Source organism: Rhinatrema bivittatum, chromosome 7, assembly GCF_901001135.1.
Source record: "Rhinatrema bivittatum chromosome 7, aRhiBiv1.1, whole genome shotgun sequence".
NCBI classification, from domain to species: domain Eukaryota; kingdom Metazoa; phylum Chordata; class Amphibia; order Gymnophiona; family Rhinatrematidae; genus Rhinatrema; species Rhinatrema bivittatum.
In genome coordinates, this window is record NC_042621.1 from 51,781,573 (window position 1) to 51,804,788 (window position 23,216).

The window sequence follows — 23,216 nt, forward strand, 5'->3', positions numbered from 1 at the left end:
CTGCTCCATTAGTTAGAGGCGAGATCCCTGTTAGACTTGTGGTTACATGCAGACCATCTCAGGAAGGGGATTTCCCTGATGCCGGATAGGTTGATACTCTCGACAAATGTGAACCTCTGGGACTGAGAGAGAGGGCTCACTGTCAGGAGTTGGTAGTGCAAGGGTACTGTTATGCAGCAGAGTGGCAAGACTGTGTTGTAGAGTTCTCTCCACACATTCACTTCCCATTACTGGCTGGATAGGGAAGGTTGATGCAGCAGTGGATTCGGCCAATCTGTCGTTCGGAACCTATTTGAAGTATAGAACCCATCTCTCCCAACCTAGGACCTATTGTTTGGATTCAAGCTGTCTCCCCCTCTGTTAACAGCACTGGTGGTGGTGTGCCCGTTGACTCCTGGTTAGGTGTCTGTTGGGGAGCAGCCTGTAGCTACGGATTCACCCATGTGTGAGGACTACCATCCTGCTTGTCCTCTGAGAAAGCATAGTTGTTTACCTGTAACAGGTGTTCTCTGAGGACAGCAGGATGGTAGTCCTCACAAAATCTGCCAGTCTCCCCGCGGAGTTGGGTTTCTCCTGTTACAAGATTTGAAGAGGACCCCATGTGGATGCGTTGTATAGGGCATGCTCAGTATACCTAGTCAAAGTTCTAGAACGATTTACATGTTTTCTGCTACGGGGCTCCATCTGATGTCACCCATATTTGGGAACTAACATCCTGCTGTCCTTGGAGAACACCTGTTACAAGTAAGCAACTCTTTCTCCTTTCCCTTAACAGTACATTGTTTTAATGCAGTTAAAGCATGCTGTAAATTGTTCAGTTGTTAGTTGAATATCTATATCTCTCTCTGCTTTCCATTATTTTAATAAAGCTTTAGTCGTGTTTTGTCTGCTTTTATTAATGCCAAGTGGAGGGAAGAAATGATGAACTTTTTTAAAATCCAAGTCTGTTCTTCCAACACCCTTCTTCTCTCCTTCTTTAACCCAGCCCTGTTGAATGATTGTAGTGCCTGACTTGTAGGCAAATATAAAATTTAAGACTGAAGCCTTGTCTTGCATAATTTCTTGAACATTTTAACTTATCCTGCCTTAGTTAGTTATTAGGAAATCCATTATAAACCCTTATTTCCCCATAATTCAAACATTTTGCAATAATGCCTTAGTGGCAGAGCATTAAAGGTTAAATATATGTACACAGTGATACCTTTTTTATTGGACTAATGTAATATATTTCTTGACTTGCTTTGAGTGCTAATACTCATCAGATCAGAATAAAATGAGCAAAAGATGACATGACAACCATATTACTTTACCTTAATTGGTAGTAAGGGTGTTGGCTGTGTAATACATTAAAAGGTAATTCCTTATTGTCCCTGAGGTCAGACCAGATGCATGGTGTTTTCTCCCCTACCAGCAGATGGAAACAGAGGATGAGCTTTATTGTACCTATGGTACACAAGACAGTATTCTCTGTTTTCAGGAGATGGTAGTGGTGCAAACCTACAGTTGGATTTTGGAGTTGGAGATTTACTCCCAGGGTATTAGGTCTTGGGTTGGGACCATCTGCCTGGTCAAGTTGGGTTGAGCAGTGGGTCAGGGGTCCTTGGTTGCATTGTACACGTGCAGTAAGGAGGGTCTGATAGTCAGTGGTGCTGGCTCCCTGTTCTTTCCTTCCTCAAGAAAGGCTCCCTTTCTGGCCTCCCATTGAAACCTGCAACAAGAGAAGTATTTTTTCTTTATACATTGTTTTGCTTTGGGGGTTATCCCTTTAAGAAGCTGAAAAAAAAATACCAAGAGAATCTGCAAAGGACTGAGGCTGTAGGAGGGGAATTTCACTGACTGCCTGGCCTCTGTGTGGGTTCCAAGTGACAATATGCAGTGATTGGGGAGAGGAGAATTAACAAAGAGCAGGTCCGCAGTGTGTGGAAAACAATGCATTGCGTGTGGAAACCGGTTGGGGGTTTTGGCCTCTGACTGGCTTGGGAGGTGGGGTGTCTACAGTCGGCAGTAAGGGGTGCTCAAGAGTTTCTCTCCCCACTGCTGAAGCTCTGGAGGCTTCTTTTATTTCACTCCTGCCTTCAGTTTGTGAAGGAAGCTGGCACGGTGGGAACTATGGCCATATTTTTTTTATTTTTATTTTTTTTTAAAGGTCATCTATATTTTAGTCAAGTTTGAGGAAGGGCTGCTCTTATTCTCCAGATGTGTCCCTAATGGCTAGGGGAGCCAGCATTCATCAGACCAATGCAGGGAGAGACTCTGGACTGCACAATTAAAAGCAAAAGGGTAATGGGGAGCCTTTTTTTCTCACTGGATCGGTCAGTTCATGCTTGCAGCATTTTTTTTTTATTATTATTTTTTTTTTTTTTAAGTAAAACAAGTGCTGGTTCAAGTAAGGATCTCTTTGGGGTCATTCCTGGCCATCAAAATAGGGGAAGGCTGAGCCTTCAAATGAAAACTTTCCTAGGAAACTTCCTACAGAGCTTCCAGAAGACAGGAAGAGATCCCTATTGCTGATGGAATTACCCCTAAGGGGTATGCCTATTTAGAGAGACTAATAATTGTTCTCTTTGAATTTGCTGCTCTGGTGGAGCTGTAAATCAAGGAGGCTAGAAAACAGGAGGATCTCATTTTAGAGGTGCCCATGGGCCCTGAAAGTCTTCTCCTTTTATCAAATAGCTAAGGTTTTGAAGGTTAGCAGGGCTTTGGCATAATTGTATCCTTTTCCGGAAGAGGTCTTGGAATTATTAAAAGTACCTAGGGGGGATTACTTTGGTCTCAGCAGGGCCTATGATGATAACTGTTGTGGCTGCACTGCTCTCAGAGATTCTCAGGATAGAGAGAGAGAGAGATCCATCTCCAGTGAAGTTTTAAGGTTTTGGCTTTGGTGCTGAGTGGCAGTTTACAGTAGTGTTTTGATATGTGTTGACATTTTGTATTCAGCGGGTTCCAGTAGCATACCCTTTTTACTGCAGATAAGCAGGCTGAATTAGCTATGCTGTGTAGGAGCTTGAGACGGGACCTTCTCTTAGAATGTGCGCCTGCGCAGTACCTTCCCGCGCAGCTAACGTAGTGGGTTCTTCTCACTCCCGCCTCTTTGAATTTTTCTTTTCTGCTGTTCTCACCCTTCTTGGTGAGCCCCAAACAGCACTTTTCAGTGCTATCATGGCCCCTAAGACTCCAGGCTTTAAGTTCTGCCAATGTGGAAAAATTGTCAATCTATCAAACAATTCTCTATACCTCACGAACAAAATTAATGGCATAGGTTGAGGAAGGTTTCATACATCTTCTGTAACATGCCTCCTTGGCCTTGTACACAGAATGCTATATATTATAATCCTGAACCAACCTCCTTCCTACCCTTCATTTTTTTTTAGGTTTTTTTGTGAAAAGTTTTTTGTGAAAAGTTCTGTGCATTGAGCACTTTAAAAATCGGCTTACAGCTCAATCTTCACTTGAAACTTAAACGTTAAACGCTATCAGCATCTTTTTATCATACCCAATTCCATGCCTCTATATACACCGTTATTTTAGAACAAGTTCCCGATCAACTTAGCTTGTTAATTCCTCCCGACATGGCCATGTTTCGACAAAACAAACTTTCTTCATCGGGGGAGTCTCTGTTCCTTCTCACCGTCTGGTCATCTTATTTCATACGGATGGCGTCTTTTGCTGGTATCCTCTCCTTTTCTCATTCTCCTTTTAAACTAGTCAACTGATCAAAAATGTACCAATGGAGAGAAACACAACTTACGTCGACACGTGTACATCCAATGACATGTCTTACTTCTAAATGCCTTGAAAGTGGCTTCCTTCCGCTACTCCTTTGGAACAGCTGGGAGATACTTCATTGTTTTAGATTAATGATGCCCATTCTATATCTTCAGGATGTCAGTCTTCACAAAACCCTCCTGCCTCCTCTTGAAATTGGTTTCTTCAAGTCTTGGCTTTATGATGGAATGGTTTTTTTGGTGGTGGGGGGGGGGGGGGGGGGGTTAGGGTTGCTAGGATTGCATATGCTTAGTGGAGAATGCTCAAAGCTGCTGCTTCAGAGTTCTTTGCCAGGCTCCATTTGATGTCTCTTACGTATGAGGACTGTCTGCCTACTGTCCCCTGAGAAGCCCTGTTACAGGTAAGTAACTCCACTTTCTCAGTATGTATGGGCACCCTTTGAGACATCTTGTAAATGGGCTGGAAAATCTACTTCTGTTTTTTAGATGATAAACCTGAGAAACAAGAGAAACCAGTTAATGGAGAAGATAAAGGTGATTCTGGGATTGATACCCAGAACAGTGAAGGTAATGCTGACGAAGAGGATCCACTTGGACCCAACTGCTATTACGATAAAACCAAATCCTTTTTTGACAACATCTCCTGTGACGATAATAGGTAAAAATGTAACCTATTAAGTACCCTTTTCCAGATTTGTGTGTGTGATTTTTAAAACTGGTGTACCGCTCAGTATGGAATGGTAGCTGTGGCTAATGTTCATGAAATGCTAATCTCATGGGACTTAACTGTTCATTAGAAATGCTGAAGAGCTGTGTTGCCCCCTCCCAAGTTGAGCAAAGTAACTTTATCCTTCTGCCTCCCTATAGAACAAGATCAGAAGTTTAATGCTGCTACAAAGCTCGTATCCTCTTCCTTCAGATTTTTATAAGTGTATCCCTTTCCCCATGCTCTCAGCTCATCACTTCAGTTTTTTCACGTTGAGCCTACACATCATTGGTTTAAATTTAAATTCAAACATGACAAAAGCACACAAACAGCCCAACTGTATTTTATTAGTGAAAGCTGGCATTTTTCCAAGCCTGTGTAGAAAAGAATTTAGTGCTATGTTCAAAACGTATGGTTTTAATTTGTCCTCATTCTCAAAAAGATTGCTTTTCTTTTAGTTGGGACTAGTAAAATATGCATTGGTAGAGCTTGTGTTATCCAGCCATGATTTCTCTGTGGGCTTGTGTTTCAGAAGCTTGTATGTGGCTAGCTGGGGGGTGGAAGGGCTGGTTTCTAATGTTAGAATGTCTGTGACCAGCACACTCTCTTACAGAGAGCGTGTTCTCTCTCGAGAGGATGCTTCACCCTTTTATTTAATTCATGTATTTTGGGGATTGCATCCCATACCAGGCTCACAATGTGTTCTAATGTAGAAAGCATCTATGGCCTAGCAGTGTTGGAGGCTGTGCTGTCTCTTAACTGGAGCTCAATTCAGGTACTGTAGAATGAGGGCATATACTTAGTATCAAACGTAGTGAATTCAAGTGTTTAAATAGTGTACCTCTGTAATATATTAATTGCAGCCTGTATTAAAACCATTCTTTTACATGATAGAGAGCGGAGACAGACCTGGGCCGAAGAAAGGAGACTAAATGCAGAGACGTTTGGACTTCCACTGCGTTCCAGCCGAGGCCGTGGTGGCTACAGGGGCCGAGGTGGCATGGGTTTCCGTGGCAGCCGAGGACGTGGAGGTGGAAGAGGTGGCTTCCCTGCTCCACGAGGTTTCCGTGGAGGTTTCAGAGGAGGTCGTGGAGGCAGGGAGTTTGCAGACTTTGAGTACAGGGTAAATTTTGGAACTTTTTTTTTGGGGGGGGGGGGGGGAGGGGGAGACATCTCAGATTTAATTGCACTTTTCCAAATACAAGCTTAAGGTGGGTACAGTAGATATTTTCTTCTCAACATCACAAGGATCATTAGAGGGAGAAGCAGGATTTGAATCCTGCCTTCCTTGGTTCACAGCCTAGTGCTCACAATAGAAGGCAGTGCATGTACTGCCTGTCTCATGCATATTCATTGTGAATATCCTGATTCTCACAGGACAAGCAGGATGGTTGTCCTCACAAATGGGTGACATCGAGGATGGAGCCCACCACGGAAAACTTCTGTCAAAGTTTAACAGAACTTTGACTGGCCCCTACTGGGCATGCCCAGCACGGCACTGACCCTGCAGCCAGCAGGGGTCTCCCCTCAGTCTTCTTTTTTCCGCGCAGCAGTTGCCACGCGGCGAAAGGAGCTCTTAACCACGTTCCTGACAGGAATTCAGAATTTTATTTCTGAAGAAAATTTGCCCCTCAGGGGTCTCCCTTCAACAAATTTTTACACCTCGCGGAACTCCGGTAAGTTTTTTGCCGTTTTTGGTCGACTTACGTCGAGTTTGGCCCTTGAGGCCTGTCGACAGTCACCAATCCCGCGACTAAATTTTTGGCCCAAGGCCATGGCGACGGGGTTTCGTCGATGTCCGGATTGCACCCGGACTATGTCAATCACAGACCCCCATAGGGTCTGTGTTTTGTGTTTAGGCAGCGAGCATGATGTCCTGACTTGCACCAAATGTGCCTTAATGACACCCAAAGGTCGCAAAGCCAGGATGGAGAAGATGGGGCTCCTCTTCCATGCTCGCACCCCAACGCCATCGATAGCATCGACGTCATCGGAACCGGCACCGTCGAAGTTGCACCATCATCGTCAACCCTCCGGTGACCGTCCACCATCGATGACTTCCCGGCCGTCGACTCTCGTTCCTTCCCCGGATGGGCGAGGGGATCGGAAAGATAAACATCGCCATCGACGGCACAAGTCTCGGCCCGTCGAGGATCCAGAACCATCGACCTCTGTACAGACCGAGCCACCGACTAAAAAGCCTCGATCAGACCTGGCACCGTCCACGTCTCGTTCGCAGGCACCGAGGAAACCCTCACCCCCTCGGGGTGTGGGAGCCGTGATCCCACCGGTTACGGTGGTCCCTCCGGCTCAGCCTCAGCCTCCCTCTCCCGTCGAGCCGGGTATTGTTACCCCTGGTCTCCGGGCAGAACTGGACCGGCTGGTCCAGGAGGCCATCGAAAAAGCGATGCAGAAGTTCTAACCTCCACCGGCTCCGGCACCGATTCCGGCACCGACTCCGCCACCGAGGAAGGAACCGACCACCGAGCCACTGGTGGAAGCTCTAGCACCGCTACTGCACCGCATGGAGGCGCTTATAACGGCCCTTCCATCGGTGATTTCAGTAGCACCGACAACACCACCGTCTCCGACAGGATTATCATCGGGAGGGGAAACCCCGTTCGTAATTTCCCCTTCAGGGGTGGTCCCATCGGTGCCTTCTCATCCCTCGCCACCGATATATCCTTCGGCTCCATCGATTCCAAGGCCGGCACCGATTCCATCGACAGCACCAAAGCCCTCGATGCCGTTTCCAGCTCCGCCTTCAGCACCGATGCCATCGAGATTTTACTCGATACCCTCGGTGGTTCCTCCTATTATCCCGGACCCTCAACCAGGACCTTCAGGGCTTCAAGCCCCGCATGATCCCTATGATACCTGGGGTGGTGATACATCTTCTGACACGGATTTACCTTCACCGCCGTCTCCTACAGAGAGTAGAAAGCGTTCTCCTCCTGAGGATCTCTCGTTCATTAATTTTGTGAAGGAGATGTCAGAATTAGTCCCTTTTCAGCTACAATCTGAAAAAGATGACAGGCACCAGATGATGGAACTGCTCCAATTTCTGGATGCTCCCAAAATCATCGCTTCCATCCCTATTCACCAGGTGTTTCTGGATCTTCTAAAGAAAAACTGGGAATCTCCTTCATCTGTTTCCCCAGTCAATAAGAAAGCTGACTCCACATATCTTGTCCAGTCAGCACCGGGATTTCAGAAGCCTCAACTGGATCATCGCTCTGTCATTGTTGAGTCAGCGCAAAAGAAAGCTAAGCTTCTAAAGCCACACTCTTCAACGCCACCTACCAAGGACAACAAATTCCTGGATAGTGTAGGAAGGAAGGTGTATCACGGAGCTATGTTAATTTCACGCATAGCTTCGTATCAGCTTTACATGACTCAATATAACAGAGCCATCCTAAAACAGATGCAAGAATATGCGGACACCTTGCCTGAGCAATATCAACCACAGCTTCAAGCCCTCCTTAACAAAGGGTTTGAGGCCGGGAAGCATGAAATTAGGACTGCATATGACATCTTCGATGCTTCCACAAAAGTTTCAGCCACAGCCATCTCAGCCAGACGTTGGGCTTGGTTAAAATCATCCGACCTTCGCCCAGAGGTCCAGGATCGGTTATCTGATTTACCCTGCCTAGGGGGCAACTTGTTTGGAGAACAAATTCAGCAAATAGTAGCCGAATTAAAAGATCACCACGAGACGTTGAAACAACTCTCATCCACTCCATCTGATGTGACCTCCAAACAACCATCTAAGAAAGACTCTAAAAAGTCGTTCTTTAGGCCACGTCGGTATTACCCTCCATCGGCTAAGCCTCGACCTGCACGGTCTTCCAACAGAGCTCAGCCACGCCAGCCTTGGAAGTAAAGACCTACTGTAGCCCCACCCCCTGGGCCTGCGGCAGGCCTTTGACTTCCCTGTAGAGAGCACGTGCTAAACCCCTCTTCCAGCCATCCCTGTGGGAGGTCGACTGTGCCACTTTTTAGACCGCTGGCTACAGATCACCTCAGATCAGTGGGTACTAGCAATTATAGCACAGGGTTACCACCTCAACTTCACTACTCTTCCTGCAGACTCCCCGCCTCTACAAGCATGGAGTCTGACCAGCCACTTGGCTCACTTACAACAAGAAGTATTCCTTCTTCTGCAATCAAATGCTATAGAACCCGTCCCTCCCTCTCAGCAAGGAAAGGGATTCTACTCCAGGTACTTCCTGATACCAAAGAAATCAGGGGGGCTTCGTCCCATCTTAGACCTTCGAGCCCTCAACAAGTACCTTCAAAAAGAGAAGTTCAAAATGGTAACCCTGGGCTCGCTTCTCCCTCTGCTGCAAAGAGGGGATTGGCTATGCTCTCTCGACCTCAAAGACGCTTATACCCACATTGCGATAACACAATCCCATCGCAAGTACCTGCGTTTTCTGGTGGGCCGAAACCATTACCAATATCGAGTACTACCTTTCGGCCTGGCATCTGCACCACGGGTCTTTACCAAATGTCTCGTCGTGGTAGCAGCATTCCTCAGGAAGGAAGGTGTCCACGTCTACCCCTACCTGGACGATTGGTTAATCAGGGCCTCCACCCAACAGATTGCTCAATCCTCCCTAAAAACTGACAATTCAAACACTCCTTTTCTTAGGGTTTCTTGTCAATTACGAGAAATCTTGCTTAGTCCCATCTCAAACCTTATCCTTCATTGGGGCAGACTTGGACACCTTACAGGCAAAGGCCTACCTTCCTCATCACAGGGTCCAGACTCTAATATCCCTAGCTCGCCAGCTCCAGTCTCAAAACACTGCCACGGCTCGCCAATTCCTCGTTCTCCTAGGACACATGGCATCCTCGGTTCAAGTCACTCCCATGACCCGACTGGCCATGAGAGTTACCCAATGGACTCTGCGACACCAATGGATTCAAGCTCTTCAGCCTCTGTCCACCATTGTCACAATTACACAAGCGCTACACCTGTCTTTAACCTGGTGGACGACTCAAGTCAACCTCCTTCAGGGCTTACCTTTTCTTCTACCAGATCCCCAAGTAATCCTAACCACCGATGCTTCCCACATCGGTTGGGGGGCCCATGTGGACGATTTACAAACTCAAGGACTCTGGTCTCGAGAGGAAGCCGAACACCAGATAAATTTCTTGGAACTGCGAGCAATCCGCTACGCGCTCAGAACTTTCCAAGCTCACCTATCGAATCAGATAATCTTGATCCAGACAGACAACCAGGTGGCCATGTGGTACATAAACAAGCAGGGAGGCACAGGCTCCTTCCTTCTGTGTCAGGAAGCTGCGCAGATTTGGGCAGAAGCCCTCTCCCACTCCATGTACCTCAGGGCCACCTACCTGCCGGGAGTAGACAATGTATTGGCAGACCAGCTGAGCCATGTCTTCCAACCACACGAGTGGTCACTCAATCTTCTGGTAGCGACCTCTCTGTTTCACAAGTGGGGTTATCCCCACATAGCCCTCTTTGCGTCTCCTCAGAACCACAAAGTGGACAATTACTGCTCTCTCATTCGGAGCCAGCACTCTTGGCCGAGGGATGCCTTCTCCCTCAAGTGGACAACCGGTCTGCTCTATGCATTCCCTCCACTTCCTCTTCTGTCGAGGACTCTCGTGAAGCTACGCCAGGACAGAGGAACCATGATCCTGATAGCACCGCACTGGCCACGCCAGGTGTGGTTTCCCATACTTCAGGATCTCTCCATCTGCAGGCACATTCCCTTGGGAAAGGACCCGCATCTACTCACTCAAAACGACGGATGCCTCCTCCATCCCAACCTCCAGGCCTTGTCCCTGACGGCATGGATGTTGAAAGGTTAGTCCTTCAGCCTTTTAACCTTTCGGATTCAGTTTCTCGTGTCCTGATAGCTTCGCGAAAGCCCTCCACCAGAAGATCCTATTCATATAAATGGAAAAGGTACACATCATGGTGCACTTCTCAGTCCCTTGATCCCCTTTCCTGTCCAATCTCTAAATTCTTGGACTATTTATGGCATCTATCAGAATCAGGTCTTAAAACCTCTTTCATAAGGATGCATGTCAGTGCGGTAGCCGCCTTCCATAAAGGTATCGAGGGTGTCCCTATTTCAGTACAACCCCTGGTAACGCGCTTTCTTAAAGGCTTGCTCCATCTGAAGCCACCCTTACGTCCTCCGGCCCCATCTTGGGACCTAAATCTGGTTCTTGGTCGTCTAATGAAACCATCTTTCGAACCTCTGCACTCCTGTGACTTGAAATATCTCACTTGGAAAGTGTTATTCCTTTTGGCTATCACTTCAGCTCGCAGGGTTAGTGAATTACAGGCCCTAGTTACCTATCCGCCTTACACTAAGCTCCTGCAGGACCGGGCGGTACTCCGCACTCACCCTAAATTTTTACCTAAGGTAGTTTCGGAGTTTCATATCAATCAATCCATCATACTACCTATCTTTTTTCCCAGGCCCCACTCCAACTCAGGGGAACAGACCCTGCATACCCTAGACTGTAAACGGGCTCTAGCTTTTTAACTAGACCGTACAGTTTCTCACAGAAAGAGCACTCAATTATTCGTCTCTTTCCATCCTAACAAGTTAGGACACCCTGTGGGTAAGCAAGCTCTTTCCTCCTGGTTGGCGGACTGCATTTCTTTTTGCTATCAGCAAGCTGGCATTCCTTTCCAAGACCGTGTTAAAGCACACTCTGTGAGGGCCATGGCGACTTCAGTGGCACACCTTCGATCGGTGCCGCTTCTTGCAAAGCTGCAACCTGGAGTTCTCTCCATACCTTTGCAGCCCACTATTGTTTGGACAAAGCTGGAAGACAGGACTCCATCTTCGGCCAATCTGTCTTGAGTAACCTTTTTCCAACTTGATGTACCAACACCCTTCCACCTTCCCGGTAGGGTGCGGATGCCCGTTCCCAAATTACACCCCAGTTGTTGTGCCTGTTGCACGCCGTTGGGTGCCTTTGGTGCAAGTCAGGACATCCTCAGCTCGGTACTCACCCATTTGTGAGGACAACCATCCTGCTTGTCCTGTGAGAAAGCAAATGTTGCTTACCTGATGTAACAGGTGTTCTCACAGGACAGCAGGATGTTAGTCCTCACGAAACCCGCCCACCACCCCGCAGTGTTGGGTTCGTTTTATTTTTACTTTTTCGGCACTGCCTGTAGCTTTGAAAATCAGACTGAGGGGAGACCCCTGCTGGCTGCAGGGTCAGTGCCGTGCTGGGCATGCCCAGTAGGGGCCAGTCAAAGTTCTGTTAAACTTTGACAGAAGTTTTCCGTGGTGGGCTCCATCCTCGATGTCACCCATTTGTGAGGACTAACATCCTGCTGTCCTGTGAGAACACCTGTTACATCAGGTAAGCAACATTTGCTATATCTGGGTATGTCCTGAGGATTGAATTGTGAACCTCTGCACTAGACTGCTGCTTCAAATCTTCTGAATATTTTAAATATAAGCACTCCATATTTCTCCTTTTTATATTCTTGAAAGCAATATTTTATGCAGCTGATTCAGCTGAAATGCAGTCACAGGGGTGTTTACGGCATAGCCTCTTATAAAAAGTAGCTTAAAATATTTGAGTGTTTATTTCTATGTACTGTAAGCAGAATCCACCTGGAATTCATTCTCCAATCCAACATTTCTATAATCATCACTGAGCTCCAAAGAGTAGACCACCAGCACATTAGTGTAATTACATTTGTAACAAAATGTTCTTGATTTGAAGGGGGTGTCATGCTAGGCATTCATTGAGAAGCATTTCAAGTGTGCCAGCTCTGTTAGTTTGAAATGCCATTTTCAGTAAAATCTACTGGTTTTAGAACTTTAATTTCTTGGGTAAAGAGGTACTTCAGTATGTTATGGTGTACAAAACAAAACTGGACAGGTTATTGGTGAATACTCGGAGAGTGCATGCTGCATTTCTCATTTAGTTTTTATATCGTGTCTGTTCTAGGTTTTGGGGGTTTTTTAGTGCATGCTATTTGTAAATAGCACAGACCAAAAGCTGGCCGCCAGTCTTGCCCCTTTGCCATTTCAAATTCAGCTTCTAAACAGTTTTACTTTGGGGGGGGTGTTAGCTATTAGTGCACTATGTATAAATATTGCATACTAAAACAGTGTGTGCTATTTACGCACAGTATGGGTTAAGAACATAAGGCTTGCCATACTGAGTCAGACCAAGGGTCCATCAAGCCCAATATCCTGTGGCCAACCAAGTCGCAGATACCTGGCAAGTACCCAAACATTAAATGAATAGATCCCAAGCTACTAAGCCTTATTGATTAATAGCAGTTTAAGGACTTCTGCTCTATGAACTTATCCAAACCTTTTTTAAACCCAGTTACACGAACTGCCATAACCACATCCTCTGACAATGAATTCCAGGGCTTAATTATGCGTTGAATGAAAAAGAATTTTTTCCAATTTGTTTTAAATAAGCTACTTGCTAACTTCATGGAGTGCCCCTTAATCCTTGTATTATCCAAAAGAGTAAATAACAGATTCATATTTACCCGCTCGAATCCTTTCATGATTTTGTAGACCTTTATCATATTCCCCCTCAGCCATCTCGTCTCCAGACTGAACAGCCCTAACGTCTTTAGCCTTTTCTCATAGAGGAGCTGTTCCATCCCCTTTATCATTTTGGTTGCCTTTCTCTGTACATTCTCCAGTGCAACTATATCTTTTTTGAGATGCAGCAACCAGAATTGCACACAGTATTCAAGGTTCAGTCTCATCATGAAGCAGTGCAGAAACATTTGACATCCACCATTTTATTCACCATTCCCCTCCTAATAATTCCTAACATTGTTTGCTTTTTTGACTACCTATGTACTCTCCAACAGAAAAACAAAATCTTGGTGTTACTGTTATAATAACAAAACAAAGCCACAGCAGTTGTCACCATTTCCTGTTTCAAACAGCAGCACACACCCCCTGTTGGGTATTGTTGGGCTACGCAACATGGAAAAAGTTCTAATCCAGCAGTTCTAAATCTGTTGCCATATTTATGGGCTACAGAATTAGCTACAGATCATATGTTGCCTTCCTGTAAATTACCATTCATAGAGTAACATAGTATTGACGGCAGAAAAAGATGAAATGATCCATCCAGTCTGCCCAGCAAGTTTTTTATGGTAATAACTGCCACTTGTAGTTACTGTTAAGGGTTGTAATTGCCGCTCCATGCAGGTACCCCAAAGCTTTATATATTAACAAAGAAACATTTATACTGGGTGAGGAGCCTTCTTGAAAATTTAGACAATGTTGCTTGAAGCAGTCCTATGCTTTTTCCCTTATGTCTGCATATCTAATCCAGACCATAAAAATTGGGGCCTGAGTTGGTTGTTCTCTGAATCAAATTTCCCTTTTCCCTCCACGTTGTCAAAGCAGAGAGCGAGAGCAGTTGAGTAAAAAACATCAAGACTTATTGGTTAAGGATAGTAATCCCCATGCATATTAAGGGTAGTAACTGCCACCGAGCAGGTTGCCCCCATGCACCCTCTTCATTTCCTTCCTTCAGCCTTTAGGGATGCGCAGTGTTTATCCCATGCCACGTTGAATTCTTTGACTGTTTTTGTCTTCACTTCCTCTGGAAAGGCATTCCAGGCACCCACCACCCTTTCTGTGACAAAATATTTCCTGACATTGGTTCTTAGTTGTCATCCTCTTCCCCCCGCCCGAGTTTCATTTCGTGATCCTTAGTTCTATTGTTTCCTTTCCAGCGGAAAAGGTTCGTAGTATGTGCTTCATTAAAACCTTTCAGGTATCTGAAGATGTGTATCATATATTCACTATGTCTGCTATCTTCCAGGGTGTACATATGCAGATCTTTCAGCCTCTCCTTATAAGTCTTCCAAAACAGACCCCATATTATTTTGGTCACTCTTCTTTGGACTCCCTCCATTCTGTGTCTATCCTTTTTGAGAAATGGGCTCCAGTACTGAATGCAGTACTCCCAGGTGAGGCCTTACCAAGGAGTTATACAAGGATATCACCATCTCCTCCTTTTTCTTACTGGTTATTCCTCTATGCAGCCCAGCATTCTTCTAGCTTTAGCTGTCGCCTTGTCCATTGCTTTGCCACATTCAGATCGCCAGACGCTGTCACTCCAAGGTCCCTCTTCCAGACCATGCACATTAGATATTCACCACCCATCATATACAGCTGTTTTGGATTACCGCATGCCAGATGTATGACACTGCACATCTTGATATTGAATCCCAGCTGCAAAATCCTCAACCAATCTTCAAGCTTTCTTAAATCACTTTTGATTTTCTCTGCTCCTTCAGGCGTGTCCACTCTGTTGCAGATCTTAGTATCATTCTCAGAGACAAAATTTACTTTCTCTCCTTTCAACAATGTCGCTCACAAAGATACAGAACAGAACTGCTCCCTGTGGCACTCCACTTAACACCATTCTTTCTTCAGAGTAGGTTCCATTTATCAATTCTTAGCATTCAGATTAATCCACACTAGCGGGTTATGCACCTTTACCAGGAGATGGAGCAAAGCTGACGTCACAGTATAAATACTCCTGCACTGACAAGCCTGCCAGTATTCTCAGTCTACAATATATAGTGGACGTGCATTTCCCTACAAGGAATTGTCCAAAAAAAAAAAAAGAAGAGAGAGAGGAGATTTTTCCTAGGTCAGGCAGGATAGTAGTCCTCACAGATGGGTGACATCAGATGGAGCCCGGAATGGAAAGCTTTTGTCAAATTTTCTAGAACTTTGACTGGCACACTGAGCATGACCAGCATGTCACTATCTGCGCATCCAAGCAAGGTCCCCCTTCAGTCTTTTTTTTTCCACGGTGATAGTTGCCTCATGGTTTTGGAGCTCTGTTCTACAAGTATATATTTTTTTTTTATTTTAAATTTTTATTAATTTTCATCAGTTACACATCATGAAACAGGAAAATAAATGATGTCATACAATAAATAAAAAGGAAATACAACTCTATTTATTTTATTTATTTAATTTTATATACCGGCAACCGTTTGCACATCGTGCCGGTTTACAAGTAACTTACAACAAAAGAAATATAGGCGTAGCCTTTACAGAGAACGGTGTATAACATAAACGCAGTAACAGATAAATAACTAAATAACTAAAGGGAGGGATGGAGGGGGGTAGTCGAGACAAATGGGGGGGCAGGGGGAGGGTGCAAACAGACACAGGGGGATAAGATATGAATTGGGATTCGAGGGAGAAATATGTACACTTGTTATATACAAAATTGTATGAATCATTAGAAGGGGAGGGTATTGGGTGTAGGACCTGAACGGGGGATGTTGGAGAGAGATGAGGGTTGGGCTAGCATGTTAGTTGGTGGAGCTGATGAGGAAAGGGGGTAAGCTTGGAGGAAAAGCCAGGTTTTGAGTTTCTTTTTGAAAGTAGGTGTGGAGGTTTCGGTACGTAGGTCAAGAGGCATAGAGTTCCAGAGGGAGGGGCCTGCAAGGGAAAGGGCTCTATTGGTGGTGGAGATGAGTCTAGTGGATTTTATGGAGGGAGGGATAAGGGTTCCACGGAGGGAAGCACGGGTGGGTCTTGTGGAGGTACGAGGGAGGAAGGGTGGGTTTAGCCAGTTGTAGTGTTCGTTAGTAATACTTTTGTGGATGAGGGTGAGGGAGATATACTACTATTATTTATTTGTATGTCTCTTTATAACCCATAATAGGGGGGAGAACACTAGAAACATAAAGATTATCCAGATATTAACATTCTGAATATAATATAGGAGGAGGAGTTATCATTATCTTTTTTAGGCTTCAGTCTCTGATCTTGATACTTGATTTTTATCTAAAAGAAAAGTTTCTAACTGTAAAGGATCAATAAAACCAAATTTTTTTCCTTGGTAATTAATCAGACAGAGACAAGGGAACTTCAAGAAAAAGGTTGCACCCATTGCTAAAACTTTACTTTTCAGGGACAAAAAGCTTCTCCTCCTTACCTGAGTGGACCTAGCCACATCAGGAAAGATTTGTACTTTGTGTCCACAAAATAGTAAATCCTTAACAGCAAAGAACTTCTTAAACAATTTCTCTTTATCCTGTTCTGAAATACAAGAAATAATTAAAGTTGCTCTATTATTAATCTGGTCCATCGACTCTTCTAAGAAGGTCGATATACCAGGAGAGGAAGGATTTTCCTGATCATTTAGATTCCCAACTATTCTAGAGGGTTTTTTAGATAAATAATATATCTTAGAAAGATTAGGTATGTCTTCCTCTCCATATGATAAATTTTCCTTCAAAAATTTCTTAAATAACTCCCAGGGTGAGAGAAGTCGAGTTTGAGGAAAATTTATAATTCTCAAGTTCCTTGCCCTAAACAAGTTCTCAATATATTCCATATCTTTATGTATACCCAAACTATCTCGAATAAATGCATTTTCTGAATTTTGTACTAAATGTACTCTATTAGTCACGGCAATTAAATCTTTTTCACATTTCTCGATTTTTTTCCCCTGCTCTTCAATCATATTTCTATTTGACTTAATAACTGTTAACAGTGATTCATTCATTTTTAATATATTACTATCCAGTTTCAAAATCATTTTCCCAAGATCACTTAAGGTGAAGTCGGGCTGTATTGCTACAGAACTACATGCACCTTTATCCCCTAGTGGTTGTATATCCTCCAAAATTGAAATATAAGGTTTCTCAGTCCATTGAGATTCAGTCTGTATTTGCAGATCTAAGTCTCCATGGACTTCTCCTACCAGGTTCCTTGCCGCGTCTGGCGTTGTAAATCCAGTCGGCTGTTGGGGAGACTTTGGGCCGTTGCCAGGACTAATGGAGGCAAAAGATGTAGCCCCCAAACTGTCCTCCTTTGGCTCTTCCATCACTCTAATAACGTGATGATCCATCGGTCCTAGATGTTGTTGTTGCGAGGGTGATGATGTAAATATCCTCGCCTTCCTTTTCCTGCCCATAGAGAAGTTTTTCAAAACACAAACTCAAAATATCCTGCCGGCCAACGGCCTAACCGGTCTAAGCCGGTCCAAGCCGTGCGCCCCTTCGGCGTGCGCGGCTTAGGCATGGCGCCGGCGGCAGCGGGGCGCCACCCCACCGCGGATTTTGTAGTCAGTGGGGGAGGGGTTTCCGTGATGTCACAGCTCTGCGACAGAGCTACTCACGAGTCCCAGGTGTTCCTCAAACCGGCAAGCAGCGAAACGGCAGGGTGAGTGGACCTCCTCCTCTCTCCTTCCTCACTCCCCGTTCTGCTTCAGTCCCACCGCGGATTTTGTAGTCAGTGGGGGAGGGGTTTCCTTGATGTCACAGCTCTGCGACAGAGCTACTCACGAGTCCCAGGTGTTCCTCAAACCGGCAAGCAGCGAAACGGCAGGGTGAGTGGACCTCCTCCTCTCTCCTTCCTCACTCCCCCTACAAGTATATTTTGTGCTTAACAGCATTTTTTGCCCGTCCTACGTTGGGTCCCCCTTCTCCGGTCAGTGCTTTTTCCTGGCAAGGTAGGTATTTTTACTACCTCTACCTTCTTTCCTGTTGATTCCCAGCATGTTGCTCCCAGGTGGCCACCGGCCATGGACCATTCGCCTGCTTACTTTTATGGCGTCATACAGTTTTCTTCGGTGCCCCCAGTGCCCGCGGACCATGTCCATCATGGATCCGCCAGCACAGAGAAGCCACCGGCAAAGAAGTCCCTGGGAGAAGGGGCCCCATCCCCCTCTGGACCTGGGACACTGAGGCGTTCCCCACCGGCACCAGTGCTGGGAGCAGAGACTCCACTGATACAGATGGACCCTCCTGCAACTCCCATGGAGTCTCCAACCCCAGCAACTATGTTACCAACACCAGCCTTCCGGGAGGAATTGGACCAGATGGTCCAAGAGGCAGTAGTTCAGGCGCTTCGGGGATTCCAATCACCGGCACCGGCTCCCATGCAGACTCCCGATCCGATGCCTACCATGCTGGCTTCTTCAAGCGCCTGGATACACTAATCAGTGCATCACCATCGGTGCCTGTTCCTTCCATGCCATCGGCATCTCCAAGACCACAGACACCGATGCCTATTCCATTGTCTTCGGATGAGGAACAGATTTTACTGATGCCGGAGCCGGTTCCAGAACCATCGGGTCTATTGCCACGTCTACCAAAAGCACAAATTCCATCGATGCCATCACCGTCCTCTGACCTGCTTCGGTACCTCTATCCTACCCATCTGTGCCACCTCCAGATCCGACTGGATTTGGACCCTTACCTCCATCTGAAGGCCCGCATGGTGTTGGAGATACACCATATGATCCCTGAGGTGATGATTCCTTTGACACTCAGGACTCTGAGGAACTCCTGTCAGAGCCTTCACCCCCAGAAGAACGCCACCGCTCCCCTCCTGAAGACCTCACGTTTTCCATCTTCATTAAAGAGATGTCTGAAACCATCCCTTTTAAGCTACAAACTGAGGAGGATGCCAGACACAAGATACTTGAGGTATTGCAGTTTGTGGATGCCCCTAAAGAAGTGATGGCAGTTCCAGTACATAAAGTGCTCCTTGATTTGTTACAACGCACCTGGGAGCACCCTGGCACAGTTCCACCAGTGAACAGAAAAACTGATGCCACTTTTCTGGTTCAGTCAGCTCTGGGGTTCCACAAAAGCCAACTGCTCTATCAATCCGTAGTCGTTGAGTCTGTCCTGAAGAAAGCCAAGAGATCCTGACCTCATTCTTCTGTCCCTCCAGGTAAAGAACAAAAATCTTTAGATGCCTTTGGACAAAGAGTGTTCCACAGTTCTGTGCTAATGGCACGTATAGCAGCCTACCAGCTATAAATGTCTCAGTACTCAAGAAATCTTTGGAAGAAAGTCCAAGAATTCTCCGAGACACTACCGGAGGAATATCAAGAAGGGCTCAACAAAATCCTCCAAAAAGGACTCAATGCTGGAAAGCATGAAGTTAGGGCAGCATACGACATATTTGAAACTGCCTTGAGTATCAGCAGCAGGCATAAGCACCAGACGCTGGGCAAGGCTCAAGTCTTCTGACCTGTGCCAGGAAGTCCAAGAAAGGTTGGCAGACCTCCCATGTACAGGGGACAGTTTGTTTGGCAACAAAATTCAAGAAACAGTGGCGCAACCAAAAGATCACCATGACACCTTGCGTCAGCTGTCCACTCTCCCCTTGAACTTTCCATCTACCACCACAAGAGGTCTTTTTGACAGGATCCTAGGAGGCTATCCTATAAGCCATGTAGGTATTACCCGCCTTCATCCCGTACTTGACAGCCTAGACCCTCTCAAAAAAGTCAACCTCAACACAGGGCCGCAAAAGCCCAACCAGCCCCGCAGACTAGTCCAGCATCAGGGTTTTGACTCCTTCCTAGAGGGTAGAAATCAACTCCCGCCTACCACACCCATTCCTGTGGGAGGCCCCTTATGCCATTTTGCCAGCATATAGCACAACAGAAAGGACTTCTGTGGTTGCCCACGGTTACCATCTGAACGTCCTCACCCTACCACTGAGCACTTCACTATGTCCGGCGTGGGATCTGATCAACTGCTCTCCACTTTTCAAGGAAGGAGCTCTCTACCCTCCTGCAATCCAGTGCCATGGAACTGGTACTTCGACTGCATTGGGGTCAAGGGTTCTACACTCGGTATTTTCTAATTCCAAAAAAGAAAGCATTCATCCTATTTTTGACATACGCGCCCTAAACAAACATCTCCGCAAAGTTCAGATTGATAACCTGGGGGGGGGGGGGAGTGATGTCACTAGGTCACTAGATGCAGGAGGACACTTAACTTCGCACTCTTCCTAAATTCCTTGGCCAACGGCGCTAATTCAGGGCAAAGACCCGATTTTTGAGTACGAGCACTTAGTGGAATCCTTGGGGAATGACTAGCAAGAAAAAAACAGTCAAAGGTTTTTTTTCCCTATGATGCGAGTGGATCTCGGTTTGCGGCCTTAGGCGATGCGCCAGACCTTGGTAATTCCAACATGGCTGGCCCGAGTACCGAAAGTGATGAGGTTGATTTGGCCACGAAAGCAACGGAGTTAACTATAGAAGATTTCTGCTGCTGGTTTCATGAAATTCAGGGAGATGTTAAGGCCCTGTAAGCTGATGTGAATGAAGCCCTACAAGACTTTCGCACGGACTTGACCGAGTTTGGGCGGAGAATTGATGAAGTTGAATCGGGGGTGGAAGACCAAGGCTCTGAGATCTCCCTACTGCGCACAGAAATTTCCAACTTGCAGCATATGAATACCGAGATGGCCCTGAAGTTAGAAGACCTGGAAAACCGTTCGAAAAGATCGAACATTCTCATCCCCAGAGCGCCGGAAACAGAGGATTTTGAAAATGCAGGCTTGGTGGTTCAGAAAATATGTCTTGCCATTCTCAATACCTGGGTTAATGATGAGGCCTTATGTGATTTGGACATAGTTTTGCACCGTGCGCATTGGGCCCTTGGACGTCCTCTGAAGAATGTTCCTCAAGACATTATTGCCTGTGTTCCTAGCTTTAGCGTAAAAGAACAGATCATGCAACAGGCAAGGTCTATGGAGAACATCTCCTGGGAGGGCCATGATATCGCTTTGTTCAGTGACCTTTCTCCCATCACACTTAAAAAAAAAAAAAAAAAAAAAAAAAAAAAAAAAAGACCTCCGTGCTGTAGCCACTTTTTTTACAGCGTGAAAATGTGCAGTTTCGGCTTTTTCCGTGTGGTCATTCACGATTAGTGGGGTCACCTCGAAGGTTATGATGGAAGAAGAGACTGCTCCAATCCTGGCGCCCCTCGGTTTTACAGTAGCCCCAGCGGCTGAAGGCCCCCGATCAAAGGTGACTGGTCGTAACCCTAAGTGGCAAAGGGTTGTAAAGAATGGATCCCGACTCCAACACCAGTTACAAGATGCGATACCAGACGATGTCGCGACCTCATCATGATCTAATTTACGTTTGCTAGAGGTTTCGCTATATGGACCCTCCTCACCAGTCGATGGTCCAGATGCCAGGAGGGTGTTCATCTTTTTATATAATGGAAGCAGTTTAATTTTTTGTGGAACACGGAACTTTTCAGTGTGAAGATATTCTGAGGTTTTGATACCTTGTCTTTGGTTTTCTTTGGATATATTATAAACATATCCCTCTCTACTATGGGATCATAGTGTCCCCTGGCTACTGGGTCAAGAACTTGCTCTCACCTACCTGTAGAGACTACCTCTTTCTGCTTTTTTATGGCTATTTGCCTTCCTCTTGGACATGGGATTTTATTTTTGTTTAATGATCTGGACCTTTGACCATGCTCTGCCGAGTGCTGGCATACCTTGGTTATTATTATTAGTGTTTTTATTGGACATTTTACTTTATTTTGGATGATGGGGGACATCCTGTTGCTTACTTTAGCGTGGAAAGGTGGTTTGGGGAACATTTCTGCTTGTTCTTTTTCTTTATGTAACCTTACTGATACGCTCTTTGTATAGTATTTGCCTACTATTGGTATTGTGGGTCTGTGTGTTTATGTATGGGATTGGCGCCATTTGGCTGGGATGGGAGGAGAGACGCACTTCCTCACTTCTGCTTCATTTGAAGGTGACGTGCGTAGTTCTAAATAGGGGTTGGGGGGGGGGGGGGGTTGAGGAGAGCTCTGGGAATATAACTCGTTGTCCAAGGCCTTTTTGTTTTTTTGCTGTTCCAGTGTGCTTCATCTTGGGTTTCTAGGGGGCTTTCATTGTTTCATAGGTTTTTGCAACTGTTGTACCGACATTAAATTTGTCTCTCTTAATGTTACAGGCCTCAATTTGCCGTATAAAAGATCTATTCTGTTTAAAGATTTCATTTACATGCAAGCCTCTGTGGTGTTTGTTCAGGAGACACATTTGCGCAAGTGTGATGAGCATTTGTTGCGCTCCCAGCAGTTTGCAACTATCTTCTTGGCTGCTAATACGCCACGGCATAAGTATTATGGGGTTGGCATTTTTATATACCGTACACTGCCGATTGTTCCATTGAGGAGCAGGATATCGACAGGTATTTAGCCACCATACAACTGCCAAGGTTGGATAATAACGTCGCATTGTGTTTGGGGGATCTCATAACTCTGGCGGAGGTATTAGAGGCTATTTCAGAATTGAAATCTGGGAAAGCACCTGGTTTAGATGGGTTTACCCCACTTTTAATAAAAAAAAGTTAAAGATTTGCTGGTCACCCCACTGACCGCAATGGGGGGGGGGGGGGGGGGGGGGGGGGGGGATTGCTTCCCTTCTCTAACATAGCAGGAATTACAGTTATTCCTAAACCGGGGAAAGACCCCCCCCATGTGGCTCTTATAGGCCAATTTCCCTTTTGAATGTGAATCTTAAAATCCTGGCTCAGATCTTGGTGAAACGGTTGAATTTAATTATACACTTGCTGATACATGCAGACCAGGGAGGCTTTATCCCAGGGCATACGACTGGCGATAATGTCCGGCAAATAGTTAATCTCATTTATATTACTAAAAGGATGAAGCGCCCCTCTGTTCTCTTTGGAGTAGATGCTGAGAAGGCGTTTGATCGCGTACGCTGGCCCTTTTCAAAGTAATGTCTAAAATGGGGATTGATACTCGCTTTCTCAGTTGGGTGCGAGCTCTGGATACAGACCCTACCACATGTACTAAGGTGAATGGGGGTTATTCCCCTTTCTTCTCTGTGCAAAGGGGCATGCGTCAGGGTTGCCCCTTATCCCCGTTGCTATATGTGTGGAGCCTCTTGCGGAGCAGATCAGACAGAATAAGGCGGTTCGGGGAGTTTGTATCGGGGGGGGGGGGGGGGGTAGCA

General features: G+C 45.8%; 1 protein-coding gene across 3 annotated transcripts in view; it reads left to right on the forward strand.

Annotated features, from left to right (window-relative positions):
• The window catches only part of LSM14A (LSM14A mRNA processing body assembly factor), a 192,023-nt gene that overhangs the window by 150,338 nt on the left and 18,469 nt on the right, over positions 1–23,216 (forward strand). For all 3 annotated transcript variants that reach the window (XM_029608364.1, XM_029608365.1, XM_029608363.1), the window contains 2 exons: positions 4,212–4,383; positions 5,326–5,554. In XM_029608364.1, coding sequence (XP_029464224.1) covers positions 4,212–4,383; positions 5,326–5,554 — 401 coding nt within the window. The remainder of the gene's footprint in view (positions 1–4,211; positions 4,384–5,325; positions 5,555–23,216) is intronic.